At 43.1% G+C, this 25,281-nt stretch overlaps 1 protein-coding gene across 1 annotated transcript; it reads right to left on the bottom strand.

Moving 5' to 3' along the window:
* Positions 1 to 1,522: 1,522 nt before the first annotated feature.
* On the bottom strand, positions 1,523 to 25,281 carry LOC123663366 (protein strawberry notch). Its single transcript, XM_045598056.1, has 27 exons — positions 25,162 to 25,281; positions 24,741 to 24,845; positions 19,769 to 19,870; positions 18,577 to 18,642; positions 15,841 to 15,998; positions 15,329 to 15,413; positions 14,826 to 15,035; positions 13,891 to 14,066; positions 13,082 to 13,243; positions 12,138 to 12,379; positions 11,534 to 11,687; positions 10,913 to 11,047; positions 10,303 to 10,448; positions 9,964 to 10,124; positions 9,485 to 9,676; positions 8,609 to 8,782; positions 7,935 to 8,095; positions 7,387 to 7,577; positions 7,097 to 7,173; positions 6,436 to 6,624; positions 6,197 to 6,369; positions 5,809 to 5,920; positions 4,981 to 5,123; positions 3,289 to 3,482; positions 2,910 to 3,084; positions 1,714 to 1,858; positions 1,523 to 1,629 (listed from the first exon to the last, which is right to left on the bottom strand). Exons 1-27 carry the CDS (start codon positions 25,271 to 25,273, stop codon positions 1,523 to 1,525), a joined length of 4,047 nt encoding a protein of 1,348 aa, XP_045454012.1. The 5' UTR covers positions 25,274 to 25,281.

Genomic DNA, 25,281 nt, shown 5'->3' with positions numbered 1-25,281 from the left:
CGTATACTGATACACAAGATCTCCATACATTGCAATTGTATGGAGAAGAAAGGTGAGGAAAGTAAGAGAGAGGGAGACCTGAAGGAAAAGTTCAATAAAACAGGCTTATAATTTTTATATACACATTTATTTGTCTTTTTACACAAAGACAAGATCGGTTTGACATTCGCGTCTTGTTACATTCAGTTCAGAACAGTCTGTATCGCTATCAACTCGATCTAAATTTGAGAAATTATCTTAGCACTATTTGAAATTAATAGTATACTGTATAGTTCGTCTTATCTCTATGAAGACTGTTCACAGCGACACTTAAAACCGGTGAATTTTTTTTTTAGAATAATTCTTAAAACAGAACTTCACAAACTTTACATTTAATACGAAATAGGCAAGAAAATATTCATAGACAGTAATTTTTTATTATAATTTAAATCACAAAGTAATACGTAACTTCAAATTGGTACATTTATGAAGTTCTGCTCGCTAATCTAGTGGTTACAAAGCAATTGTATAACCTTTCAGTAAACAGACTAGGTCCGAACACTTCGTATATATATTTGAGTGTAATCAACATTACAAATAAGTCACAAATTGCACGATCGATATATCAAATAGAATATCGTTACACTATCCATTATTGAAAATATATCTTATTTTAAAAAATTGTAATACTAATGTAAGATAACGTAAATCTTTGAAGTTAGCTTTATTTAATAACTAACAATAGTCGCCGCAATTGAGAATCCCGTCTGAAGCGTCTCGTGGTAAGCTTAGATGTGTCATTTAGTAGAGAGAATAATACAGGAAGATCAATAAATATAACAATATCATTTATGTTACATTTTAAAATTGTGACTTTAGGTAATCACCAACTCAGATATAAATAATTATTCGAATAGAACCTAACACTACGACACAGTTATAAATTAACGCTACATTTGTACAAAATAATATTCATTCTCCGTTCACACTTTACAAATAGGCGAGGTTATAAATCTTATCGGAGCTTTATGAGGGTCGATATTGTTTAATTTCATAGTCATAAATAAAATAAAACCGCTCTATACAAGCGCGTATACACCCAATCTGCGAAGGAACCGTAATACATTCGATAAGTCACGCCCTAGCTTTCATAATCGACGCCCTCTCCCGATATTTAAAATATCAAAATAAAAATCCAAAATTAAGTCATCGCGCAAATTAAGAAAGCAAGTGAAAATATTATCTATCTACACAGAGGCGAAATTATACGAAACAGTCTTATACCCTGTAGAGAACCTAAAGCCGGCGTCGCTTTCTTAAAGTGCGCGCCGCTACGTTAAGGTAAAGTAACGAGAAGAGGGGAGACGGACACCGGTCCCGCATCGTATCCCTTAATTGACTACTCCGAGACCCGACTGCGTCGGCGGTCTCGTACCCCGGATCCATACTTTTTGGCAAGTCACCCCGCGGTCCACCGCACACCGGTGGCGTCGGCTTAAATAAAACGAGATAGAGGAACTTTCGCTGCGCGGTCGGTGCGGCCTCACTCGAGCGCGTCGGGGCGCTCGAAGGTCTGCTCGGTGACGGAGACGGCGTCCGACGACAGCGTCTCCTTCAGCGTCTCCACGCAGTTCTTTGGAATAAGCGTACCTGGAAACACAAGTGGTCCGTCAGGCCGCGTGCCGCGGGAGGCCGGCCCGGCGGGGGGGGGGGGGGGGGGGGGACGTCACTCACCCACGAGCTTGAGCCCGTCGTCCGTCTTGATGCGCACGACCTGCACCTTGCCGGCCGCGCGCGCCGCCAGCGCCGCCTCCACGCGCGCCCACACCGCCAGCACCGAGCCCGCCAGCACGTGGTGCGTGCGCACGCGCAGCCCCACCTGCGCAGGCGCTCGTCAGCTCCGGTCGTGTGCGTGTGGTGTGTGTGTGCGTGCGTGTGTGGTGTGTGTGCGTGGTGTCTGTGCGTGTGGTGTCTGTGCGTGTGGTGTGTGTGCGTGTGTGTGTGTGTGTGTGTGTGTGTGTGTCTGTGTGTGTGTGTGTGTGTGTGCGCGTGTGGTGTGTGCGCGTGTGGTGTGTGTGTACGTGTGTGTGTGTGCGCGTGTGCGCGTGTGCGTGTGGTGTGTGTGTGTGTGCGTGTGGTGTGTGTGTGCGTGTGTGCGTGTGGTGTGTGTGCGTGTGTGTGCGTGCGCACCTCGCAGTGCTCCTGGTTGCGGCAGGCGGCGCGCCAGTAGGCGTGTGTGTGCGTGCGTGTGTGTGCGTGCGCACCTCGCAGTGCTCCTGGTTGCGGCAGGCGGCGCGCCAGTAGGCGTGTGTGTGCGTGCGTGTGTGTGCGTGCGCACCTCGCAGTGCTCCTGGTTGCGGCAGGCGGCGCGCCAGTAGGCGTGTGTGTGCGTGCGTGTGTGTGCGTGCGCACCTCGCAGTGCTCCTGGTTGCGGCAGGCGGCGCGCCAGTAGGCGTGTGTGTGCGTGCGTGTGTGTGTGTGCGCACCTCGCAGTGCTCCTGGTTGCGGCAGGCGGCGCGCCAGTAGGCGTGTGTGTGCGTGCGTGTGTGTGCGTGCGCACCTCGCAGTGCTCCTGGTTGCGGCAGGCGGCGCGCCAGTAGGCGTGTGTGTGTGTGCGTGTGTGTGCGTGCGCACCTCGCAGTGCTCCTGGTTGCGGCAGGCGGCGCGCCAGTAGGCGTGTGTGTGCGTGCGTGTGTGTGCGTGCGCACCTCGCAGTGCTCCTGGTTGCGGCAGGCGGCGCGCCAGTAGGCGTGTGTGTGTGTGCGTGTGTGAGCGTGCGCACCTCGCAGTGCTCCTGGTTGCGGCAGGCGGCGCGCCAGTAGGCGTGTGTGTGCGTGCGTGTGTGTGCGTGCGCACCTCGCAGTGCTCCTGGTTGCGGCAGGCGGCGCGCCAGTAGGCGTGTGTGTGCGTGCGTGTGTGTGCGTGCGCACCTCGCAGTGCTCCTGGTTGCGGCAGGCGGCGCGCCAGTAGGCGTGCGCGCACACGCGCAGCGAGGCGGCGTGGTGCGCGCGCCAGGCCGCCTCCGCCTCGCCCAGCGTGGCGCGCCGGTACTTCTTCTGCAGCTCGGCCGGCGACTCCAGCTTCAACTGGAGCCCCGTGTTCGGCCTGCGGGAAACGACGATTTAGGTGAGGGATGGCAATTAAAGTCGAGACAGTAGCAGTGAAATGTACGTGACGCTTGTCTCTAGTTACACTGACGGATTTGCCGGAATCTGCTATTAATATCATGTATTTTTTTTTAATATATGAATGAGAAAATAGTTGCGCGCCAAACTCTACTACCACTACCACTAGTGCTACGCGCCGCACCTGTAGACCTGGAACATGCGCTCCTTGGGCCGATCCCGCTGGCCGGGGCGCGGCCGGGGCGCCAGGCACAGCGCGGCCGACAGCTTGCCGCCGCGCGGCGCCGCCGACACGTAGAAGCCGTCGCCCTCCACCGCCTCGCCCAGCGCCTGCGCCTCCGACCACTTGTCCAGCGCCTCCGACCACTCCATGCCGCGCTGGGGACGGATACGGACGCACGTATATTAGCAGTTGTGTAACTTATGTATAGAGCCCGAAGATGTGAGCGGCTCACCTCGGGTGGCGTGCCGCCGCAGGAAGCGCACGCAGTCGTGTCAGTTGTGTACGAGACGTGGTGGCTCACCTCGGACTGCACGGTGTGCAGCTCCACGGGCGCCTGGCCGGTGGCGTGCCGCCGCAGGAAGCGCACGCAGTCGTGTCAGTTGTGTACGAGACGTGGTGGCTCACCTCGGACTGCACGGTGTGCAGCTCCACGGGCGCCTGGCCGGTGGCGTGCCGCCGCAGGAAGCGCACGCAGTCGTGTCAGTTGTGTACGAGACGTGGTGGCTCACCTCGGACTGCACGGTGTGCAGCTCCACGGGCGCCTGGCCGGTGGCGTGCCGCCGCAGGAAGCGCACGCAGTCGTGTCAGTTGTGTACGAGACGTGGTGGCTCACCTCGGACTGCACGGTGTGCAGCTCCACGGGCGCCTGGCCGGTGGCGTGCCGCCGCAGGAAGCGCACGCAGTCGTGTCAGTTGTGTACGAGACGTGGTGGCTCACCTCGGACTGCACGGTGTGCAGCTCCACGGGCGCCTGGCCGGTGGCGTGCCGCCGCAGGAAGCGCACGCAGTCGTGTCAGTTGTGTACGAGACGTGGTGGCTCACCTCGGACTGCACGGTGTGCAGCTCCACGGGCGCCTGGCCGGTGGCGTGCCGCCGCAGGAAGCGCACGCAGTCGTGTCAGTTGTGTACGAGACGTGGTGGCTCACCTCGGACTGCACGGTGTGCAGCTCCACGGGCGCCTGGCCGGTGGCGTGCCGCCGCAGGAAGCGCACGCAGTCGTGTCAGTTGTGTACGAGACGTGGTGGCTCACCTCGGACTGCACGGTGTGCAGCTCCACGGGCGCCTGGCCGGTGGCGTGCCGCCGCAGGAAGCGCACGCAGTCGTGTCAGTTGTGTACGAGACGTGGTGGCTCACCTCGGACTGCACGGTGTGCAGCTCCACGGGCGCCTGGCCGGTGGCGTGCCGCCGCAGGAAGCGCACGCAGTCGTGTCAGTTGTGTACGAGACGTGGTGGCTCACCTCGGACTGCACGGTGTGCAGCTCCACGGGCGCCTGGCCGGTGGCGTGCCGCCGCAGGAAGCGCACGCAGTCGTGTCAGTTGTGTACGAGACGTGGTGGCTCACCTCGGACTGCACGGTGTGCAGCTCCACGGGCGCCTGGCCGGTGGCGTGCCGCCGCAGGAAGCGCACGCAGTCGTGTCAGTTGTGTACGAGACGTGGTGGCTCACCTCGGACTGCACGGTGTGCAGCTCCACGGGCGCCTGGCCGGTGGCGTGCCGCCGCAGGAAGCGCACGCAGTCGTGTCAGTTGTGTACGAGACGTGGTGGCTCACCTCGGACTGCACGGTGTGCAGCTCCACGGGCGCCTGGCCGGTGGCGTGCCGCCGCAGGAAGCGCACGCAGTCGTGTCAGTTGTGTACGAGACGTGGTGGCTCACCTCGGACTGCACGGTGTGCAGCTCCACGGGCGCCTGGCCGGTGGCGTGCCGCCGCAGGAAGCGCACGCAGCGCACCCGCCGCACGCTGTCGCCGGCGCCGCCCAGGTCCAGGATGCCGAGGTCGAAGCGGCCGCTGCGCTTGGCTGACAACGACATGCGGTCAAACTGATGCACCGAGTGTCGACCCACCACTTATCTTACTAGCCGTAATATTTAAGTGGCTTAGCGAAACTATTTGGAGGCACAGTTTTAGCCAATAATTTGTCTAAAACTATGTTTAAAAGAATCAATTTTCATCATTCCTCATTTTTCTACTTAGAAACACTTCAGCCTTATAATATACGGGACATAGGCCTCTTTCCCCATGTAGGTAAAAATTAAGAACTTAGTCCACCATACTGCTCCAACAAGGATTGATTGACTTAACTCTGTCCTTACTACAAATAACGGTCACTATCGAGCGTACATGATAACAACCGAGACCGACAGCTTAACGTTCGAGGTACAATGGGGAGGCCCATAGGGACTGCACAAACACCCAAACCACGACAAACATCTGTATGGCCAATACAAATGTTTGTCATATGCAAGAATCGAACCGCTAGCGCAAGAGCCACAGACCAAACCTATAACCGTTGCGCAAAAGCGTCCCAATTATTTATTTATTTATTTATTCTTAATATACACCAAAGTACAAACACATAAAGAAAGATTCAATACAAGATGTACAAAGTCCTACTAGTAGTTAGCTACTTAGAAAATGAATCGTTAATTGAATACAGTTATTCTTAACGAATTTCATTAAATAGGTAATAAGTTAATACACACCTTGCTCCATGACAGCTGTGAGTGTGTCGGTGAAGTATTTGAACAACCTGTTCTGGAGATCCACGGGCATGCCGAGTATTCTGTTCAGGAACTTTGACATATTGTTATAATCCTGAAACCGAGAAAGTTACTTAAATTACTATCAAATGTACTAACAATTTTCTAATGAGTGACTGTATTTATTTAAATATAATAATAAAAAAAGTTTCAATAATAATGAGAAATAATATTGTATTGGATCACTCAAATAAGCTTTTAACACCCCACTTCTGGGCACAGACCTCTTTTCTCATGTAGGAAAACTTAATTTATGTTGTATTATTTATTTATTGTATTGACTGAACATGAACGTAGTCTGGCCGGAGTGTCACAGCACGGGGGCACGCACCTTGTCGAGCGACAGCAGGCCGGGCGAGCTCTCCGAGTTGACGATGAGGCCGACGCCCACCAGCGCCACGGCCACGTCCTGGAAGAAGTCGCCGCTGTAGTCGCGCGGCGGCGGCACCAGCGGACTCTCGTACTTCATGATGGCCTTCATCACCGCCTCCAGCGCCGTGCGGCCTGCGGGCGACGGGGCTCGTTAGTGGCGCGGGAGACTCGCAGGGGGACAGAGGGAGAGACACCCACCATACTTGTTGTCGATGTTGAACTGACTGAGGTCGCGCATCTCGGTGGCGCGGCGGTCGCCATGGGTGAGCGCGCCCAGCGACTCCAGGCGCTTGGCCACGGTCGACGCGAAGCGGCGCTCGCCCGCCAGGTCCGAGATCAGGAAGATGTACTCCGGCGCGTTCACCTGGTTGGAGCGGTGCGTGCGACCTGGGAAACAAGTTGATGCATCTCTCTCGATCATTGTTCTTTTGCTATCTGACAGCGTGTTAAAGTGACGGCATGATTGTGACAGCGTTGTTGACAGACGACTTTTACTCGACCTGAACAGATATGTTGGCATATGTGATGTACAGAGATACTGTGTCTGCTATTGTGTTGTAAGAAACCTCACATGTGGTCAGCAATATCAAATTCGACTAGAGGATGCTGTGTAGACTATAGTTATTAATCATAACTCTAAGACAAATTTTGTTGGGCATTGTTTTAAGGTCATTTTAAGAGCACACAATGTTATAATTGTTTCTAACTATGGACACAATGACGCATAATTCTGGTGAGTGTACATCTTTAACAAATTGCTGCATGGAGCTCTGTGCAAAGCATGTAGGTGAGCAATATTGGAACCAAACCAATCATATTGAAACATTTATTAAAAATAATAATGGAATTTATTACTTACCGAACTGCTGTATAGCTCTGTCCGCTGACCAGGGCAACTCCAACGTTATGTGAACTCGCCGCCTCTGATTTCTCGCTCTACGATAAAAATACACCAAGTTATACATTATTTCACAAACTTGAAAAAAGCACCGGTAATGGCCCCCATAATGGTCACCGGGGTATTGTAAATTTTTAAACATGTAAATCTCTTAGTAGTACTTAATAAATAAATTCAACTACTTTAGATATTAATTGTGTTGATGAAATTTCACGATGTTTAAAAACTAATAAACGGGAGGCAGTTCTTACCTCCTGTCACTCTGGAGAGATATACCGCTGGAAGCAGCTTCGGAGATGATGGCCACATCCTTCTCACCATCCATGAACCTTTGCTTCTCTGTGAGGTTCAACGTCTCGAGCGGCACGTCCGCCTCCGACCGGCTCTCGTACAGAATCTGACCGTCTTCCGTCTGGACCACTCGTCCCTTTCGACCTGTCATCTGAAAGATGAGTTGTTGAAAGTTGATATATATTTATAATAAATAGTTTTTAGCAAATAAATAAATTTATATCATACGTTTTTCTTTGGATTTAAGCAAAAAAGTAAGACAAAGAAATATGAAAACTCGTGGTTGGTAGATTATGAGGAGATTAAACTACAGACTACATAATAACAGTAGTTTTAATAGATTTATAAGTAGAATTTTCTCTATAAGGGACACAAGCATATGGCTAAAAAATCATGCAACACACGCACGCACGCACGCACGCACGCACGCACGCACGCACGCACGCACGCACGCACACACGCACGCACACACGCACGCACGCACGCACGCACACACCGCGACGCCTACCTCGGCCACGTTGTCGGTGCCGCCCAGCTCGTCCACCAGCTGGTCCAGCGTGTTGGGCGGCAGGCGGCGGCCGAGGCGCTCGATGGCCTGCAGCAGCTGCTCCTTCATGCTGCACGCGCGCTCGATGGCGGAGCGCGCCGGCGGCTGCGTGCGGGTCGGACCTGGAACAGTTACGGCCACGATCACGATCACCTGTTACATTCCACCACTGGGCATAGGCTTCTTCCTCCGTGTAGGAGAAGGATCTGAGCTTGATCCACAACACTACTCCACTGCGGGTTGGCGGATATTTATGCTTCTATGAGTAACCGGTTATGATGAGATGGGCTCTGCAAACTGTGAAGGTTGACTCGACTGCAACTCGAGATTAATATTGATTCAAGACACCACCCTGGCATATTTCTCCTCTGGACAACGCAAAATGGAAGACTGACGTCCGTAGTCTTAAGATTTAGCCTATAATCTGCACTTCGAGCGCAAACTAGCTCGACAATCTTCTGGCCAAAATATACATATTGTGAAACACTACTTTTGGTACTCATTCTAGGACACACTCGTTTCTATTCCTTTCTACCAAGCATATCTTTTTTTTTTAAAGTTTCACTAAGCCTTCTAGTTTATTAAGACCGGTCCACAATTTTGTTAACTTGAATTAACTCAGTGCCGGTACTCACCCAGGTAGAGTCCGTTGGTCCCGACGGGAGTCCCGGTGGGCGCGTGTGTTGGCGGTGTTGGTAAGTTTTTACGCTCAAACATATTCTCGATTTTGTCCTGTGTGCTCGCTGCCTTCTTCTTCACACGGGGCTTTTTCTTCTTTACCGCTTTTTTCTTGCGACCCAACCACGGTTCTGTGTTCAAAATACAAAATTACTTAAACATCCACTGACACATCTAAGGAGTTGAAGTGCGATGCAATTCACGAATAAGATACCACGCCATACGAGTAATATGATATTTGCAAATTGGAAGTAGGGGTGTAGGGATAGAAATGTAACTAATTCTCCATTTTTTTTTCTCTATAACTAGGTCGGCAAAAAAGTGCAATGGTAATTACCGTAGCTTATTGACGTCTGCAATACCAGAAGCATCGCAAACGCGTTGCCGACCCTACCCTCAGTTCTCCTCATAAGTTCTGGTTAACTTACTAACAGGAATGCAACACTGGTTGAAAGCAATATTATTTAACTGTAATTTTCTGTAATGTCGAGGTATTTTCCCAGTCGGGCTGCTCCATATTTTGAGCAGGATATATCCTGCTGTGCCCAGTGCCTCAGTTAAATGAATCCCATTTTTTTTTTTTTTTTTTACAGAAGAGGGGGCAAACGGACAGTTGTCTCACGTGATGGTAAGTGAAAAACAACATCCACAGACACCCGCTACATCAAAGTATTAGCAGGCGCGTTGCCGGCCTTTCAAAAAGGAATATGCTCTTCTTTTGAAGGTCCCTAGGTCGTATTGTTTCCGAAATACCGTAGGTGGCAGCCGGTTCCATAGAGGGGTCGTGCCTCTCGTAGGAGTTTGAAATCGTTAACGATGGGAACCGAGCGTACCGTCGTCGCTGTCGCTGCCGGCGCGGAAGGGGTTGAAGTCGCTGCCGTCGGAGTCGCTGGCGGCGCGGCGCTCGTCGTCGGAGTCGGGCTCGGCCTCCGCCTCGTCGTCCGAGCGCGCGCGCTCGTCGGACGACGAGCCGGCGCGCGCGCGCTTGGCCGCGCCGCTCGCGCCGGCCTGCTGCCGCGCCGACACTGCGGCCCACACGGACACGTTTTTTTTTTTTTACAAGTCATATACATCCACGGGCTTATAAACCCATGTCCTTTTTTATGCTAAATACATGCAATTTTTATTTTTATTTTTTTTTCTATTTTAAGGTAGGCGTTACTCAGCATACACAGTACACGTTACATTGTTCTACAAATTACAGTGCATTTCGAGCGAGATTACCTTACGCACGAATTAATTTATAACTAATTACTTAATATAGGAAAATAGGCACCAAACGTTAAGTAGTTAAACCAATTCAACCACTCACGTTTCCTCTTAGAGGAGTTGGCGTCGTCGATTCCATTCTTTCCGTTGAGGGTCGGTGCGGGCGTCGAGGCCTTCCCTTTCGCCTCCAACCCGAGCAGACGGTTAATTCTTTCTCTATCGGGCGCAGGGAAATGCTTTTCTACCAAGGTTTGGAACACTCCTCTGAAAAAAAAAGAGACACAAATTGTTATTCCAACTTACAAAACAATCTTCCTCCAAGTCATAGTCTACCGTGTGAATACCAGTTATATAAAAAACATGGTAAATTGCGAAGACGACAGGCCAAGCCCGACCACCACGCACTTGACCCCCCCCCCCCCGCCTGTCCCCCGGCACTCACTTGGCGGTGGACACGAAGTCGCTGAGCTCGCCGTCGTCGCGCTCCAGCTGGTCCAGCGTGCGCGCCTCGCCGGTGCTCTGCAGGCCGATCACCACGCACTTGCCGCACTTCACCGCCTCGCGCGCCGTCACCACCGCCTGGTTCACCTACGACCACGCCGCTGCTGGTATATCTTTATACGACTAGGCCGACGAATAAGCTTCCGGCTCACGTGGTAACAAATCACCGTAGCCTATAGACGCCTGCACCACCAGAAGCGTCGCTAATGCGTCGCTGACCCTCCCCAGGGTCTCCGGCTACCTCACTCACCACTGCTTGAGAGCAATGCTATTTTAGCTGTGATCTTATGTAAGGTCGCGGAAGAAGAGAAAGTACTCCCAATTCGGGCTGCTCCAGATTTTAAGCAGGATATTTCCTGCTGTACTAAGCCTCAATAATTTATCTATTAACTAAAACTTTTACCACTTAATGTAAAAACAATTAGGAAAAAAATTGAAAAATAACAATTTTAATTTATGTTATTATAATCACAGCAATTTTCGAAAACTATATTATTATAATTTTCTCCTTTACTACAATTTTCTTCACTTTAAAAGTGGCACACACTTACCTTGGCTGCAATGCAAAGATACTTAAAGAACCGCTGGTGAGCGGACCAGAACTGGCCCCACATGGTTTTCTTCATCCGCGGTTCCGCGTCGATCAACTCGGCGGCCTCCGTAAACCTCTGCATCGCTTCAACCCACTACGAGGAACCCATTGAATTTTAAGTAAATCATTCATAGCTATTTGAATTTGACCACTTGTCAAGCTCTTTAGACAGATGTTCTGATTCACTACAGTTAACTAGTCAAGGGACATGGCTGAGGTAAGTAATGAGTCATTTGTTCTTAACAAAAATACATTAGTAATCACTGTGTGTGAAAGCTGCAAAATCTTAATGAAAGTAACCATCACAGAACAGTGGATATTACATTAATTATTGAAGAAGACTAAAATATTTCATTTAATTCTTAGAACTATAGGTTTCAATAAACGCATCCCACTCAACGGGCCCCGGAAGGATTTGTTGACACAGTGCGGTGACCTCTGCGTCAACGCATCGTAAAAATAATTGTCTGTCTACATTTAATAAGTAGTAAGTATCCTAAAATATTATGTCCACTTTTAAATGCAATCTCCAATTAAACATTTTTTTTTTTCAAATATACGGCATCAGTGTAATACTTACAAGTGCTACAGCCTTGTCGTAGGTCTCCCTGAAGGAGTCGGAGAGGGGAACCTCCTCGATCTTGAAGGTGACTCCATGGAATGACAGCTGCCTTGCGATGTACATGCCCCGTAGCTTCATATCCATCGCAACGATCTCCATTGCGCCTACACCCCTGAAATTTAAAATTTTTTGATTAGCATTATTATTATTGTAAAACCCTTTTAAAAACAAGCAAAAAAAAAATCAAAAACAATAGAAAATAAATAAACAATACTAAATAACACATTATATCAGTTTTTAAATTAATTCAGAATTCTTTACCCAACTAAACAAAACTGACGAATGCACCGTTACAACAGTATCATGAGACGCCAGTATCAAAATACAAATATAAAGACTGCATATGGAATACATTTAATAAATAAATAAGCGCCTCGTTCGGGGGGCACCACTGGTATATACAACATCTAGACCATTTTTAACATCTGCATGGCCTATTCAAATGTTTGCCATGAGCAGGGCTCGAACTCGTGACCCTAAGCGCTATGCCCGTTGCGCCCACGTATCTATCATGTTAACCCAAAAACTCTCCAATGATTTCTTGACCACATTAATATCTCACCTCTTCTCGACGGCGTTGATGAAGTCCATGAAGGTCGGGAAGGGCGTCCCCTCTCCCCATATCCCCAGGCGCACCATGTAGGCCATATTACGTGGCTCGGAGGCACCTGTAGCTGAGGCGTAAACAACTCGAGCCTTGGGCAACTTGTTCTGCAGCTCTAACGCCGTCAGACCGGTCTTCGTGGCTTTGCCCGACCCCACTGGGCACAGGTTCTTAGCCTTGTGACACTCGTCGAAAACGATCTTTTGAGGGTTAAGGAATCAAAAAGTTTTGAAAGAGAGTGATTTAATATTTTAAAAATAAAAATGTTATCACTTAAAACCTTGTTTCAATTCTGAAAGTATACTTTATTAGATGTTTTATATTGAAATTTTAAATTACTGCAGGAAATGGCAAATACTTCATATAATCATTATATATAATAAAACTAAGTTGATAAAATGTGCGTGCTGATAAAACTTAATAAGGAGTGCCGGCACGACAAAGGGACTTATATAGTGTGATAGCCCGTTATCCCCCCCTCGAACAAGAAATTTCCCGTTTTAACCTAAAGGACGTGTTTTTAAAGATATAAGGGCTTTTCCAACCTTTCAACTTGGAAATTAAGTGTAGTGGCGCCATCTGTTGTCGAGTATTTGAACTTCATTCAGAACAACGATTATTTGGGTTGCATTTCGAAAGACGCTGCGAGCAATTGCAGCATGTGCAGTAATGGCGCGAAATTTAAAATTCCAATTTCAATAGTCTTAAATGACATTTGTTACTGTAATAAGTTATCTAGCTGGGGCGAAAAGCTATTTCAAAATAAATCTTAATCTATTAGTTTAAAATTTCATTCCAAAGTAATAAAGCTACATAATGTATTTAAAACTAAGTAATATATATATATATATATATATATATATATATATATATATATATATAAATGTGTGTGTAAAGGATACGACTCCATCAAAATCGTCCCCGCACCACTGCAACAGCTGTTTGAGACGTGTGCGGTACTTTGTGTTGGCCTGCGTCTCGCCGATCAAGGCCGAGTACGTACTGAACACCACGCCTTTCTTCACGTTGCCGTTTATCGCTGAAGATATCTTCGCGTATTTGAACTGGGGGGTGATACAAACAAGAGTTACAATTAAGTTTCAAGATCGTGTTTGGGATAAATTTTTAGTTTGCAAATTGTTACACGACATAAAATAATAAATTAAAACGTAACAAGTATTTAGAAAAGAAAATGATGACAACAGGGCGATATTATCGATACTAGGCCAACCGATTCCTTCTACGACCCTAACATTTTTGGGTTCAAATCAACCGAATAATAATCGACCAACGTACCATATACGTTTTTCTTACATACTGTATTAATTCCTACTAGTCCAGGTGAAGTCATCATCATCATTACAGCCTATACATACAGTCCACTGCTGGACATAGGCCTCCACAAGTTAACGCCAAAAATAACGTGAACTCATGTGTTTTGCCCATAGTGTCCACGCTGGGCAGGCGGGTTGGTGACCGCAGGGCTGGCTTTGTCGCACCGAAGACACTGCTGCCCGTCTTCGGCCTGTGTATTTCAAAGCCAGCAGTTGGATGGTTATCCCGTCATCGGTCCGCTTTTTAAGTTCCACGGTGGTAGTGGAACTGTGTTTGTTATCCGTTAGTCGCCTCTTACGACACAGGCTGGAAGAGATGGGATGGCTATACTGCCGTACAGACTAAATAGCTATGTATCGCCGCACGGCGCACGCACCTTGTTGAGCGAGTGCACGTCGATCTTGGCGGCGCCGATGTCGCGCAGGTCGCGCTCGGCGTCGTACTTGAGGTCGTTGGACACGGACACCCACACGGCGCGCTTGCGGCCGCGCAGGTAGTTCTCGAAGATGATGCCGGCGATGGTGCGGCCCTTGCCCACGCCGGCGCCGTCGCCTGCGGGCCGCTTCGCTTGTACCACTTGTATATAAACTGATACATGTATCACAGCCCCGGAGAAGAAAGCGGGGTATCACTGCGAACTGCGCCAACGCGCTAGTCCAGATTATACATATAAACGACTCTTCATTTTTTTGAAAAATTGAAAGAAACACGTGACGCATATTAAAACTATACAAATTGCAAACTTTAATTAAAAGTTAACTATACAAATCATTAAGAAAATTGAAAATCGGCGTTAAAATAAGAAAGCATTGTCAAGTTATATGTAAAGGTAAAATTCATCAAAGCATTTTTTTTCAACTAGGTAGGCAAACAAGCTCATCTGATGGTAAGTGATTACCATAGCTTATAGGCGCTTACAAAGACCAAACCACACCACACGTATCGCAAACGTGTTGCCGACCCTACCTCCCAATTCCCTAGGAGCTCTGGTTAACTTACTCACCACAGTATTATTTAGCTGTGATCTTCTGTAAGGTCGAGGTACTTCCTCAGTTAGGCTGCTAAAAATTTTGAGCAGGATATTACCTTTTGCGCCCTAACTCAGTAACCATTTTGGAATAGTGTTTACATTTGAACATGGAAGCCGCGTCACACTGAGTGTTAAGTGTATTGTTGTAGTAAGTGCAGTGCTGTAGCAAGTGTATTGTTGTAGTAAGTGCAGTGTTGTAGTAAGTGTTGTGTTGTAACAAATGTATTGTTGCAGTGAGTGCAGTGTTGCGGTGCTGTACAAGTGCACTGCTGCGGGCGCACCGATGAGGAAGCCGGCGCGCGTGCCGCCGGGCAGCAGGTGCTCGTGCGCCTGCGACGCGTACACCACGGCCTCCAGCTGCAGCGCCGACAGCAGCCCGCCGCGCACCGTCTCGTCCGGCAGGCCCAGGCTGTACGTCACGTCCACCGGCTCCACGGACGACAGCGACGCCGTCTCCACCACCGGGTCCGGGTGCTTGCGCCCGAGCTTCACTGTGCACCCGAACGAATGTTATGTTGCATCAATGTGTTCAGCAGACGACATTCTGCGTGCAGGGGTCTCGATAATTGGGGATTTCGAAGAAGTTAATAAATAATAGACTCGATGTTGCTACGCTCACTACGAAGCCTAGCTATTGCTAGCTGCTCCGACGGAAAGGAAAGGATACGAGAAAATATAACCGGAAAGAGAAAATACTAGTTCTTAGAATTCGAAACAAACTTAGAAAAACGTACTTCTATGAAAATGTCATATTTATGATAATGTAAAGAAAAAGTCAACTAACACTTGGTGGGCATGTAGTCGGCGTACGTCTCCGCGACGCCCATTTCTTCGTCATCGACTTCTTCTTCTTCTCCTGGCATCGCCATCTGAAAGTACCATTAGAAATTATAGTAGACATTCCTTTTGGGCATTTTTCTTATAATTACATTTCTTGATATTTTATACTCAATTAACGCACTTTCTAACACTAAAATAATGATTCAATTTGAATCTAAAAGTTTGATTTACAGGTATGTCTCTTAGATATCAGATCAATTTTTCAGCTTTTTGACCAATTGATTCAGCCTACAGCCTACCCACATCTCACTGCTGAGCAAATGCCTCTTTCTCCACAAGAGTAAACCTTAACCTTTATAGTATTAGTTTTGAGGAAACAATACAAACTATCGATCAGTATTTGGTCACAATTCTTCAATATATTTTTAGTAACACAGAAACTCTTCACACAGTGCTCTTCACACATAATAAATCAAATCCCTATAAAACTAACCTTGCAGAATATTTAAATCTCACCTTATCAGCAGGCCAAATTCCTTTAATCTGTCTAAAATTGGGCAACTGCGGAAACTGACCAAGCATGCCCGCCAGCGGACCGCCTATACCAGTCGCTAACATCTGGTTCAGGTTCTGCAGGAGGTACGAGTTCATACCCTGTGCCCCTACCATTTCCACTGGAACATCATATCATCACCATATCAAGCATAAATTCGAATATTGCAAACTATTTCTAAGACAAAAATCAAAAATTACTTTTCCAAGAAAAAAAAAAACTACAACTAAATAATTAGTTTTTGTAAGCCATAAATAGTTAAAATAAATATTATTTCCAAATAAAACAATAACAAGAAAAGGGTAAAAGGTTACAAAAGTGTGCAAAAGAAAGGCATACAAAGGTCCTGCTTCACTGATAGTTGAAATTTTTTATCTCACACATAAATTACTAGTAAGCTATTGGGGACTTTATTAGCAGCCCTTGTTACGTCCGATTGCAAACAGAAGAGATTATAATATTAAGATATAAAATGGATTTTCATTAGGCAGAAAAAAAAAATTGTCAGTACGACGCGTTAGCGCAGCGGACACAGCACTGGCTATTGCGCTGGCGATCGTTTGTTCGACCCACGCTCAAGATAGACATTTGTATTATCCGTATAGATGTTTTTCGTGGTTTGGGCGTTTGTGCTTGTGCATTGTGTGTATTTCCGGAAACCTGACACAGGAGAAAATCCTACTGGGGGGCGTTGACTGTGAAGCGTTTATTATTATTTATTAGTAAGTTTAAACTATTGCATATTATTTATATACCAATTTATCCGAGACTTATCAGCAACCAGTGAAATAGGTCTCAAAAAGAAAGAAAAAAAAGAAAAAAAAAGGAATTTTGACATAATGCATAATTAATTAAAAAAATAATGCAATTTTCACAGCGTCGCCGCTCATAAATTCATAAACTAATCAAAATTTATACCTACAACAGTAATCTGTTGATAAGGTAATCAAACTTCTAGTGAAAATTATATATATTTTTAATGTTTTTCTTTTAACTAAAATATTAACGCTAAAGCACAGTAATTTAATAGAAACGAGTGATCAGAATACTCTTATCTGCTTTTTTGTTTCTTTTAATGTTAATCGAAATTTTAACGTAAATATTTTGAAGCTAATTAGCTAAAATTATTATTACTCCCAATCTCTTTTTTCCAATAAATTATCTATCAAAATTTTTAAAATATTACTAAAATACCCAATTACGTTGATATTTCAATATACTCTATCAATATATGTAAAAGTAAATATCTTTATATTATAATAGGTATGTAAAGATATAAAACATAAAATGATAGATATATAAATAAAAAAAATAACACTAATTTTTATATAAACACACACACACAAAATCTATTAATATTACAATCGTGTCGGAAACAAGAGGATTATTTTAAACATTAGGATTAATGTCAAAGAAAAAGAAAATACATTCAGATAAGTATAAACTATTAATTACCACAGTTCATTCACATAGAAAAAGATAAATTGAGCTAATTGACGTTTACTAATAATAACAATACTGAAGTTTTTTTTTTATATTTATTCGAAATTTGTTACGATTTTAGTATTTTTAAAGTATAGGCTATATACATGGGCTCAGGAGTGGAACAGTTTAATGGTTAACAGCTTTTAAAATCTAATTTGAAAATATGAAAAACGGGGACAATGGGGTTTTTTTTTTAATATTTACCATCTTTTAGCGTTTTAGCGTTTTTTTTTTTTGTAGCAATTGGGCAGAGCCAGTCACAACATCAATTTAAATTAAAAAATTTATTATTGTCTTTGACAGCTAATAGACAACCTTATTCTCTTTAAAATTGATATTCCAAGGATTTAAACTATTATATTGCTATAGGAGTTTTAAGAAGATATTTTAAAATATGTTAACTATATTCGACAAATCAATGAAAAAAAAACCAATTAAAATATTGATAAATCATACCACGCAAATGATAGATATTATTAAAAAAATATATGTTATCTATATTCAAGCCAACAAAATAAAATAAACATAAAAATCAATTCTAACACTAAACAACAACAAAGAGTTCACAACGCTACTGTCAATCTACTACACTGTACTACAAGGAGGTACTAGTAGATAGTTCAACACATGTCGGCGTGTGGCTGTGTGCGTGCTTTTGTATTTACAAGAACAGCTTCGACTTTTGTGTCAGTAACGCGACGGACGTCGTGAAAGCAACACGTGATATCATCAAACATAAAAATTTATATTAAATTTGGGACATATTCTACGCGATTATTAATTTTAAAATAAATCCGTTCAGTGGTTCTGTAAATATGAGGTAGTAAAGAATATTACATACAAATATACATACATACAAGATACGCGCGAAAAACAAAACCCTTCCTTGGCAGTCGGGTAATTATTTTTCTAATGTAATTACTTTTTATGTAAATAAAAATGAATCGCAAAATGTTTGTCAAAACGCCAAACTCGAGAACGACTGGAACCATCGATTTTTTTTAAGGCTTTCTAATTCTTAGCACAAGGTTTTTATGTAATGAAAGTTTAAGGAAATTACGCTGAAAACATGTCTACGTCTGTCGGGCCAGCTAGCTACTTAACTAAAAATACTTGACAATTATCTGTATTTCTATACACAAGCCTGACGCACACATGAATCATCACCATTATAAATTGAAGTATCCACATCGCACAAAGTACCAAGTACTCACTCTGAGCGAGTATCGAGGCTGCGTTGTAGGCGGATGAACCCGGCGTGAACGACGCGACCGGCGCCGCTACCGACAAACCATTATTATATACACCCCCTTATATATTCAAACGTGTATGTTCTTGCGATCTTGTTCTTTATGGTAACTAAATTTACATAATGAACGAGTAATCTTAGTCTTCAGGAGTCTTATACAATTAAGTTTAATTTTAGCAATATTTTTGAATACAGAAAACTGTCACATATAACTTACTTTTAATAACCTGATTAAACCTGTTTCAACCTCCCCTCTGTAAGAATTATTGTAATATGACCCTTTTAGTAAGAAACCAATAAATGTATTCTAATAGTATAAAACCAGGGCAATCATAGCCGTTGTAGCAGCAGTTTCTAATTATGTAATGATTAATTGAAACATTTACTGGCTTCTTGCCTGATCTCAACAGAGTCTATATTCCAAATGAGGCGGTAGTTGCACATTAAGTAAAAACATTGTATAAAATGATTCAAAAGTGCTTTTAAAGCATCGATTGAAGTGTATTTTTGATTTTATGTGACCGCATCGAACGGTCTCCTCCGTGTCTTCTCCATTCTACGTGCCATTGGCGAAATAATTAGTGCTATTTCGCACAATTGAAAGCCATTAATCCAAATTAATGAATGTTTTGACTTGAAGGTGTCCCCTAGCCACCTAGCTCTCTATCGACCGGTATCTGCTCACGTTCCACGTGCCTCGTGGGCGTTGAAAGCGAACTTTCTAACGATATCCCAACGTGCTTCCAAGACGCTTTATTATTGTTAATATATATATATATTTTTTGCTTTCAATTTGATATTCAACAAATGAATTACGTATATATAATCTAACTTTTGGAGAGTTTAAAGAAATTAATTGCTTTTTTGTTGACTGAAATGAAAACAAATGATACGGCTTCTTCAGCGTGAGCTACAAGATTTTAGCAGTTTCGTTTCGTTTCTTCTCCTTTTTCTTCCGTTTCTATATAAATATGCTGTCTCAGCAATAACGTAGCATTATCACGGTGAAAGATTTTTTTTTAAATTGGTACAACAGTGTTTGAGTTTATTCATTAAAAAACATTCAAAAATACATATCTCGTTATATTAGAATAGAAATATAGATTATATCAATTAAAATTCGGACATAACTAGTCAATATTAGACTAAAGACTCACCTCCTCCTCTGCTTAGATTTATTATGGGCTTCGTGAGCGAGCTCGCCGATATCTTGATGGGTTTTACGTTTGACATTTGACCAAAGGCCAAACCAGAGGGCGCTGGAAAAGAAAAAACAAAAAATTACACGTTGAAATTACGGTACTTTCTATATTTCGATGGTCAGAAACAAAATGATTTATATGTAGAGCGATATAGACTCTTGCAATAGTGCCGTGACATCAAAATGACCCAAAAAGCCTGGTAAATATCTCCTTTTACATGTACATCATATAAATAGTCATAATAATAGGTCTATTGCCCAGCAATGAGACGTTACAGGCTGAAACAATCAACATGATAAGGGGTTTCATACAATATAGTTCTAGAACACAAACATATAACAAAAAAGTATATTTAATTAATTATATAATGCTTTGTAGTTCTAATACAAAATTACATCATCATCATTACTTCAGCCTATTGCAGTCCACTGCTGGACATATGCCTCCACAAGTTCGCGCCAAAATGGCGTGAATAGTCACCACGCTGGGCAGGCGGGTTGGTGACCGCAGGGATGGCTTTGAAATTACATCATTACTACAAATACGATGGCCGTTGGAGCAGACGGGTCCTGGAGTGGAGACCGCGCCTTTGCAAAGGCAGTGTGGGACTTCCTCCGGCCCGTTGGACCAACGATCTACGTAAGATTGCCGGTGTCGGCTGGATGAGGATTGTGGAAAACCGGGATGTCTGGCGCGAACTTGGGGAGGCTAATGTCCAGCAGTGGACTGCAATAGACTGAGCTGATTACTACAAAACACGTCGGCGCATGTCGGTGGATGTCCATCTATTCGCGGTGTGACCAAGGTTTATGAATGTTTTAAATAGACGTTTCCGCTTAAATCTAAGAACTGCGACGTTAGACGAAATTGCTTGATGATTGTCGACGAGTCATAATGTAGTCACGCAAACATTGTTGTCGAGCGATATTTTAGACGTTTTTACTTTGTTCAATCGACGAAGCAATCCGTTGATTGGTTAGAAAACACGTCTGGCTTTCATTCATTCATGATTAAACAGGATAGCTTTTAAATTATCATTTATACTGAAAGATGTATCGCCATATTGTCTTTCTTCCTTATATCTTTTAGTTTTGGGCGTGATGCTGGACTTGCCGTGTATTTGAGCGATAAAAAATTATAACTTTTAATCCAAAATAAATATAAGATGTTAACAAAGTTCGTACGCTACACTTGTGACAAACGTATCTTCACTTAGAAACTCGTGTCTTAATCGGACTTCAGAAAGACAGCATTCGAGCTGAACTAACCGCAGTCATTTATTAAATCGTAAAACTACGGCCTGATAAAGATAATAATGACTAAAATTTCAGTTGAACCCCTGTATTTGATATATTCGGGAGAATTTTAACATAAAATATTTTTACTAGTACAATTAAATGAAAAATACAAGAAGAAAACGATATTATTAAAAAATTGAAACTAAAACTAATTTTTAAATTAAGTAACGACTAATTAATGAAACATTTATTTAGGAGTTCATTGTTCAGAATATGTCTAAAAAACAAAAGTAAATTAACGAAACGAATATAACGAAGATATTAAACAGACCATCTTTCGACAAGATCAGATTTAAACATGTCCACTTAAAACATAATTATGTTTGCTCGCAAAACAAAAAAAAACCGACTTCAATTACATTTGACTAGCCCGTTGGCGCAGTTTGTAGTAGCCCTGCTTTCTGTTCCACGGGTTGCGGGTTCGATTCCCGCCTGAGTCTGGGTGTAATATTTGTATTTTATATGTATATGTATTATTACTATGAATATTTATAAAAAAAATATAGAAATAACAGTCGGCTGTTACCTGTAACACAAGCATTAAGTTGCTTACCATAGGAACAGACGACCGTGTGTGTATGTTATATGATATTTATTTATTATTTATTTATTACATTGTCAAGTAATACAATGAAGAACGAAAAAATAGTCAAGAAAATACGTATCATTAGCGATAACTCAAAAAGTACTCGTCAGATCTCAATCAAATTTAAATGGGATCTAGAGAGTACCAGTTTTCCAAAAGAAATACAGTCGAATTGACGACATCCGCCATTTTTGAAACCAGTTAAAAGGGTAATCTAACGGACGAACGTCTTAGAACAGGATAATACGTATATCAGTGTACCTACACGACAAATATGAATTACATATATGCTACAGTTGAGTCGTCAAACTAATGTATTCATAACCTATTTATAGTTTATCGATCTGTTAATATATTCCAGCGTCCCGGGCGAGGCTGCACCGTACCTGTACCTACAGCACTGTCGTATTGAGTGGGCGCCCCGCCACCACCTACCACCCTAAGTACTTCTCCCAAGTTTCCGTTTTAATGGTTTCGCCTTCCTTATTTGTGAGACTTCCCTCACATTCCTATTTATATACTTTATGTTGTTTTCAATACGTTAATTTAAATGTTTTTCATTTTCGTTTTGGTATACTAAAATTGTATATATAATACGAAAGATATTTTTGTTTATTTGCTTGTCTACGTAAACGAATTTAAAATAAAAGTGTTTATAGAATATAAAGGAAGATTTTCTAGTCACAAAAATCCCGGGATTTCTTAAACTCACGATACTAGGATTTTGGGGTTGACGCAATTTGGTAATAACATGGATTTGACCGTAATTACACTATGATAACAATATAATTTCGAATATCAGAAAAATGTAATAACATTCAGACATTCGTAGCAATTAGTTAATTTACTGTATTGTTTACAAATATAGCAATGGAAATTATTATCCTTATCTAATGAAGTGGCTAATTATGTAGTTACTTATGTTATACATTTACAAATACTATTATTAATGGTACACTTTTCCGCTTCGTTCCTGTTCAAAGGTTATCTGGAAGAGATCGCTCTTCAGTGATAAGACAGCCTTCTGAATATTTTTGAAGTGAAACTTTTTTAGAACCGTTGTTACTTGAAAGTCAATAAAAGGAAAATGCGTCACGGTAAAGAAACACGTGTAACAATGTATAGAAGAGAATGGGATAGCATACATTACTGGTCAAATCGCAACAGCCTACCTCCTACGGCTTTTCAGAAGTTTAATGTATGCCGTGTATGTGTGTGTGGGTTGCACGCACACTTTTTTGTTTGTTAATTTCTTTTTTTCTTTTTATAGATTGTATATAATTATATTGATACTTTGCATCCTGTTAGCGATCGTTACTCATAGTAGGTAATATATTCGCTAACCCGCATTGGAGCAGCGTGGTGGATTAAGCTCTGATCCTTCTGCTACATGGCGAAAGAGGCCTATGCCCAGCAGTGGGATATTACAGGCTGAAGCGTAGCGTTATGTTTTGCATTACTAATAACAATGTTTCTTTTAATCCCGAGATTAGACTTCTCATACCGAGATCTTTTAATTTCGAGTTCCCGGGACCCTTGATAATGTTTCAGGATTATATTCTCTGAGGCTCATCTACATGTTGCGAGTTTTTAGATAGAAAAATATACATTTGAGAAAAAGATAAAGCATATTAAGCCACGAAAGTAAATCGAAGCTGCAAGACTATGTAACCAGCTGATGTGAACACTGCGTCAAATCGTAATCCTCACAATAATCGATCCTATCATTTGAAAGAGCTATAGGTATAATTTGACTACCGTTGGCGCAGTTTCTAGTGGCCCTGCTTTCTGCTACGCAGGTTTGTGCGTTCGATTCCCGCCCTATTAACCGACTTCCAAAAAAGGAGGAGGTTCTCAATTCGATTGAATTTTTTTTTTATTTATGTTACTTCTGAACTTTTGACTGGGTGGACTGATTTCGACAAACGATTTTTTAAACGTAAGCTTGTGGGTGTCATTTGATCCCATTAAACTACTTTTCGAGTTATATCTAATAATGCGTTTTTACTTGACTATTTTTTCGTCGACCTACGTTGTATTATATCGCATAACGTTTTACTGGGTATACCGATTTTGATGATTCTTAATTTAATCGAAAGCTGATGTTTATTTTGTGATCACATTTAAATTTCATCAAGATCTGATTACAACTTTTTGAGTAATCTTTGATAATGCGTATTTACATAACTATTTTTTCGTCTACCTACGTTGTATTACTTGTCGATGTAATTGAAGTCGGTTTTTTTTTTCGTTTGCAAGCAAATACAATTATGTATATTAAAAAAAAAAAAATAGCTCTGTCAATCGTTTTTTAAGTATGACACAAGCGTTAAGTTGCTTAGCTTAGGAACAGATGAGCGCGTGGGTATGTTAAAAGATGTTTATATTTTTTAAATTATTTAACCAACGAGAGCGGTGCAGCATAGCTCTTAAAAAGACTTAACATTTTGAATATACGATAATTAGTACTTAAATTTTTTTTTGAGTTCTAGATACACTTACATTTATAATTTTAATATGTACGCCACAAACGTGACAGCAGAACTCATTGTAGAACATTTCATTTTTAAATGAAAATTTTTTTCAAGACCCATAATTTTTTTAGGTTCTATCTTTTTTCGCAATTGAATTGTGTGATAAGTGATACTTGTATAGTTAAATCACTTTACACCTATACCTTTTCTTTGTATAATCTTTGTAATGATCATGACGAGAACATTTGACGACGCGTTGGCGCAGCGGTCATAGCACTGGCTGTTACGCTGGCGGTCGCGGGTTCGATTCCCGCTCACGACAGACATTTGTATCGACCATATAGATGTTAGTCGTGGTCTGGGCGTTGTGTTTGTGTATTGTATGGGCTTCCGGACGGGGGGTCCGAAAGCCCATACAATACACAAACACAGGAGAAAAACCTACTGTGGGATCCGTTGAGTGTAAAGCGTTAAGAAAATACGAAATTACTAAATGAAGTTGATAATTACAGTCTACTTTTGCTTTAAAGTAAGCAGAGAAAAAAAAACAAATTTCTGTAACAACTCACCAGCCAATGGATTTGTGGTAGCTTTGATGGTGACGGGCATTGAACTTTGCTGGAGCTTCGTCTTGTCTCCGAGCCGGGCCGCTGCTGCTAATGTTTTGCCTCCACCTTCACAGCACAATAAATAAATAAACATTCAGCCAAGATCATAACTAGTGACTAACAATTTAGAGTAACAGTTGAGGAGCTAGAAGGAAAAAGTAGATAAGGTACATTTTTTTAAATGAATTTTTGGCATATCAGTTTATGGGAAAAAGCTTTACAGCCACATAAGAAAAGTGGTTTGAACATACTGGCAACGAAAAATAACCTCTTTTCCACCTGGATCTTCACTTGAAACAAAATACAATACTTAATGACAACTGGTATTTTCAGACACAAAAATATACGAAATGTTTTGGCTTATAATTTAATTATAGTTTACCTGGCACTTCCAAATTATCTGGATCCTCATCGTCGTCAAAGTCTGACTCGTCATCTGATGCGGCCGGTGAATTATCACCGAAAGCTTTGCGTTTCGACTGAAAAACATACATACAAGTTA

Source organism: Melitaea cinxia, chromosome 20 (assembly GCF_905220565.1).
Source record: "Melitaea cinxia chromosome 20, ilMelCinx1.1, whole genome shotgun sequence".
Taxonomy (NCBI): Eukaryota; Metazoa; Arthropoda; class Insecta; order Lepidoptera; family Nymphalidae; genus Melitaea; species Melitaea cinxia.
The sequence above is the reverse complement of the archived record's forward strand: the minus strand, read 5'-3'. Positions and strand labels throughout refer to the sequence as shown.

Excerpts from the sequence above, each read along its gene's own strand:
- LOC123663366 (XM_045598056.1), bottom strand. The coding sequence starts at position 25,273 with ATGTATGTTTTTCAGTCGAAACGCAAAGCTTTCGGTGATAATTCACCG. Across the intron at positions 15,999-18,576 it reads AGCCTCGATACTCGCTCAGA|TGGAAATGGTAGGGGCACAG; the intron begins GTGAGTACTTGG and ends ATGATGTTCCAG. Across the intron at positions 1,859-2,909 it reads GCAACCAGGAGCACTGCGAG|GTGGGGCTGCGCGTGCGCAC; the intron begins GTGCGCACGCAC and ends GCGCCTGCGCAG.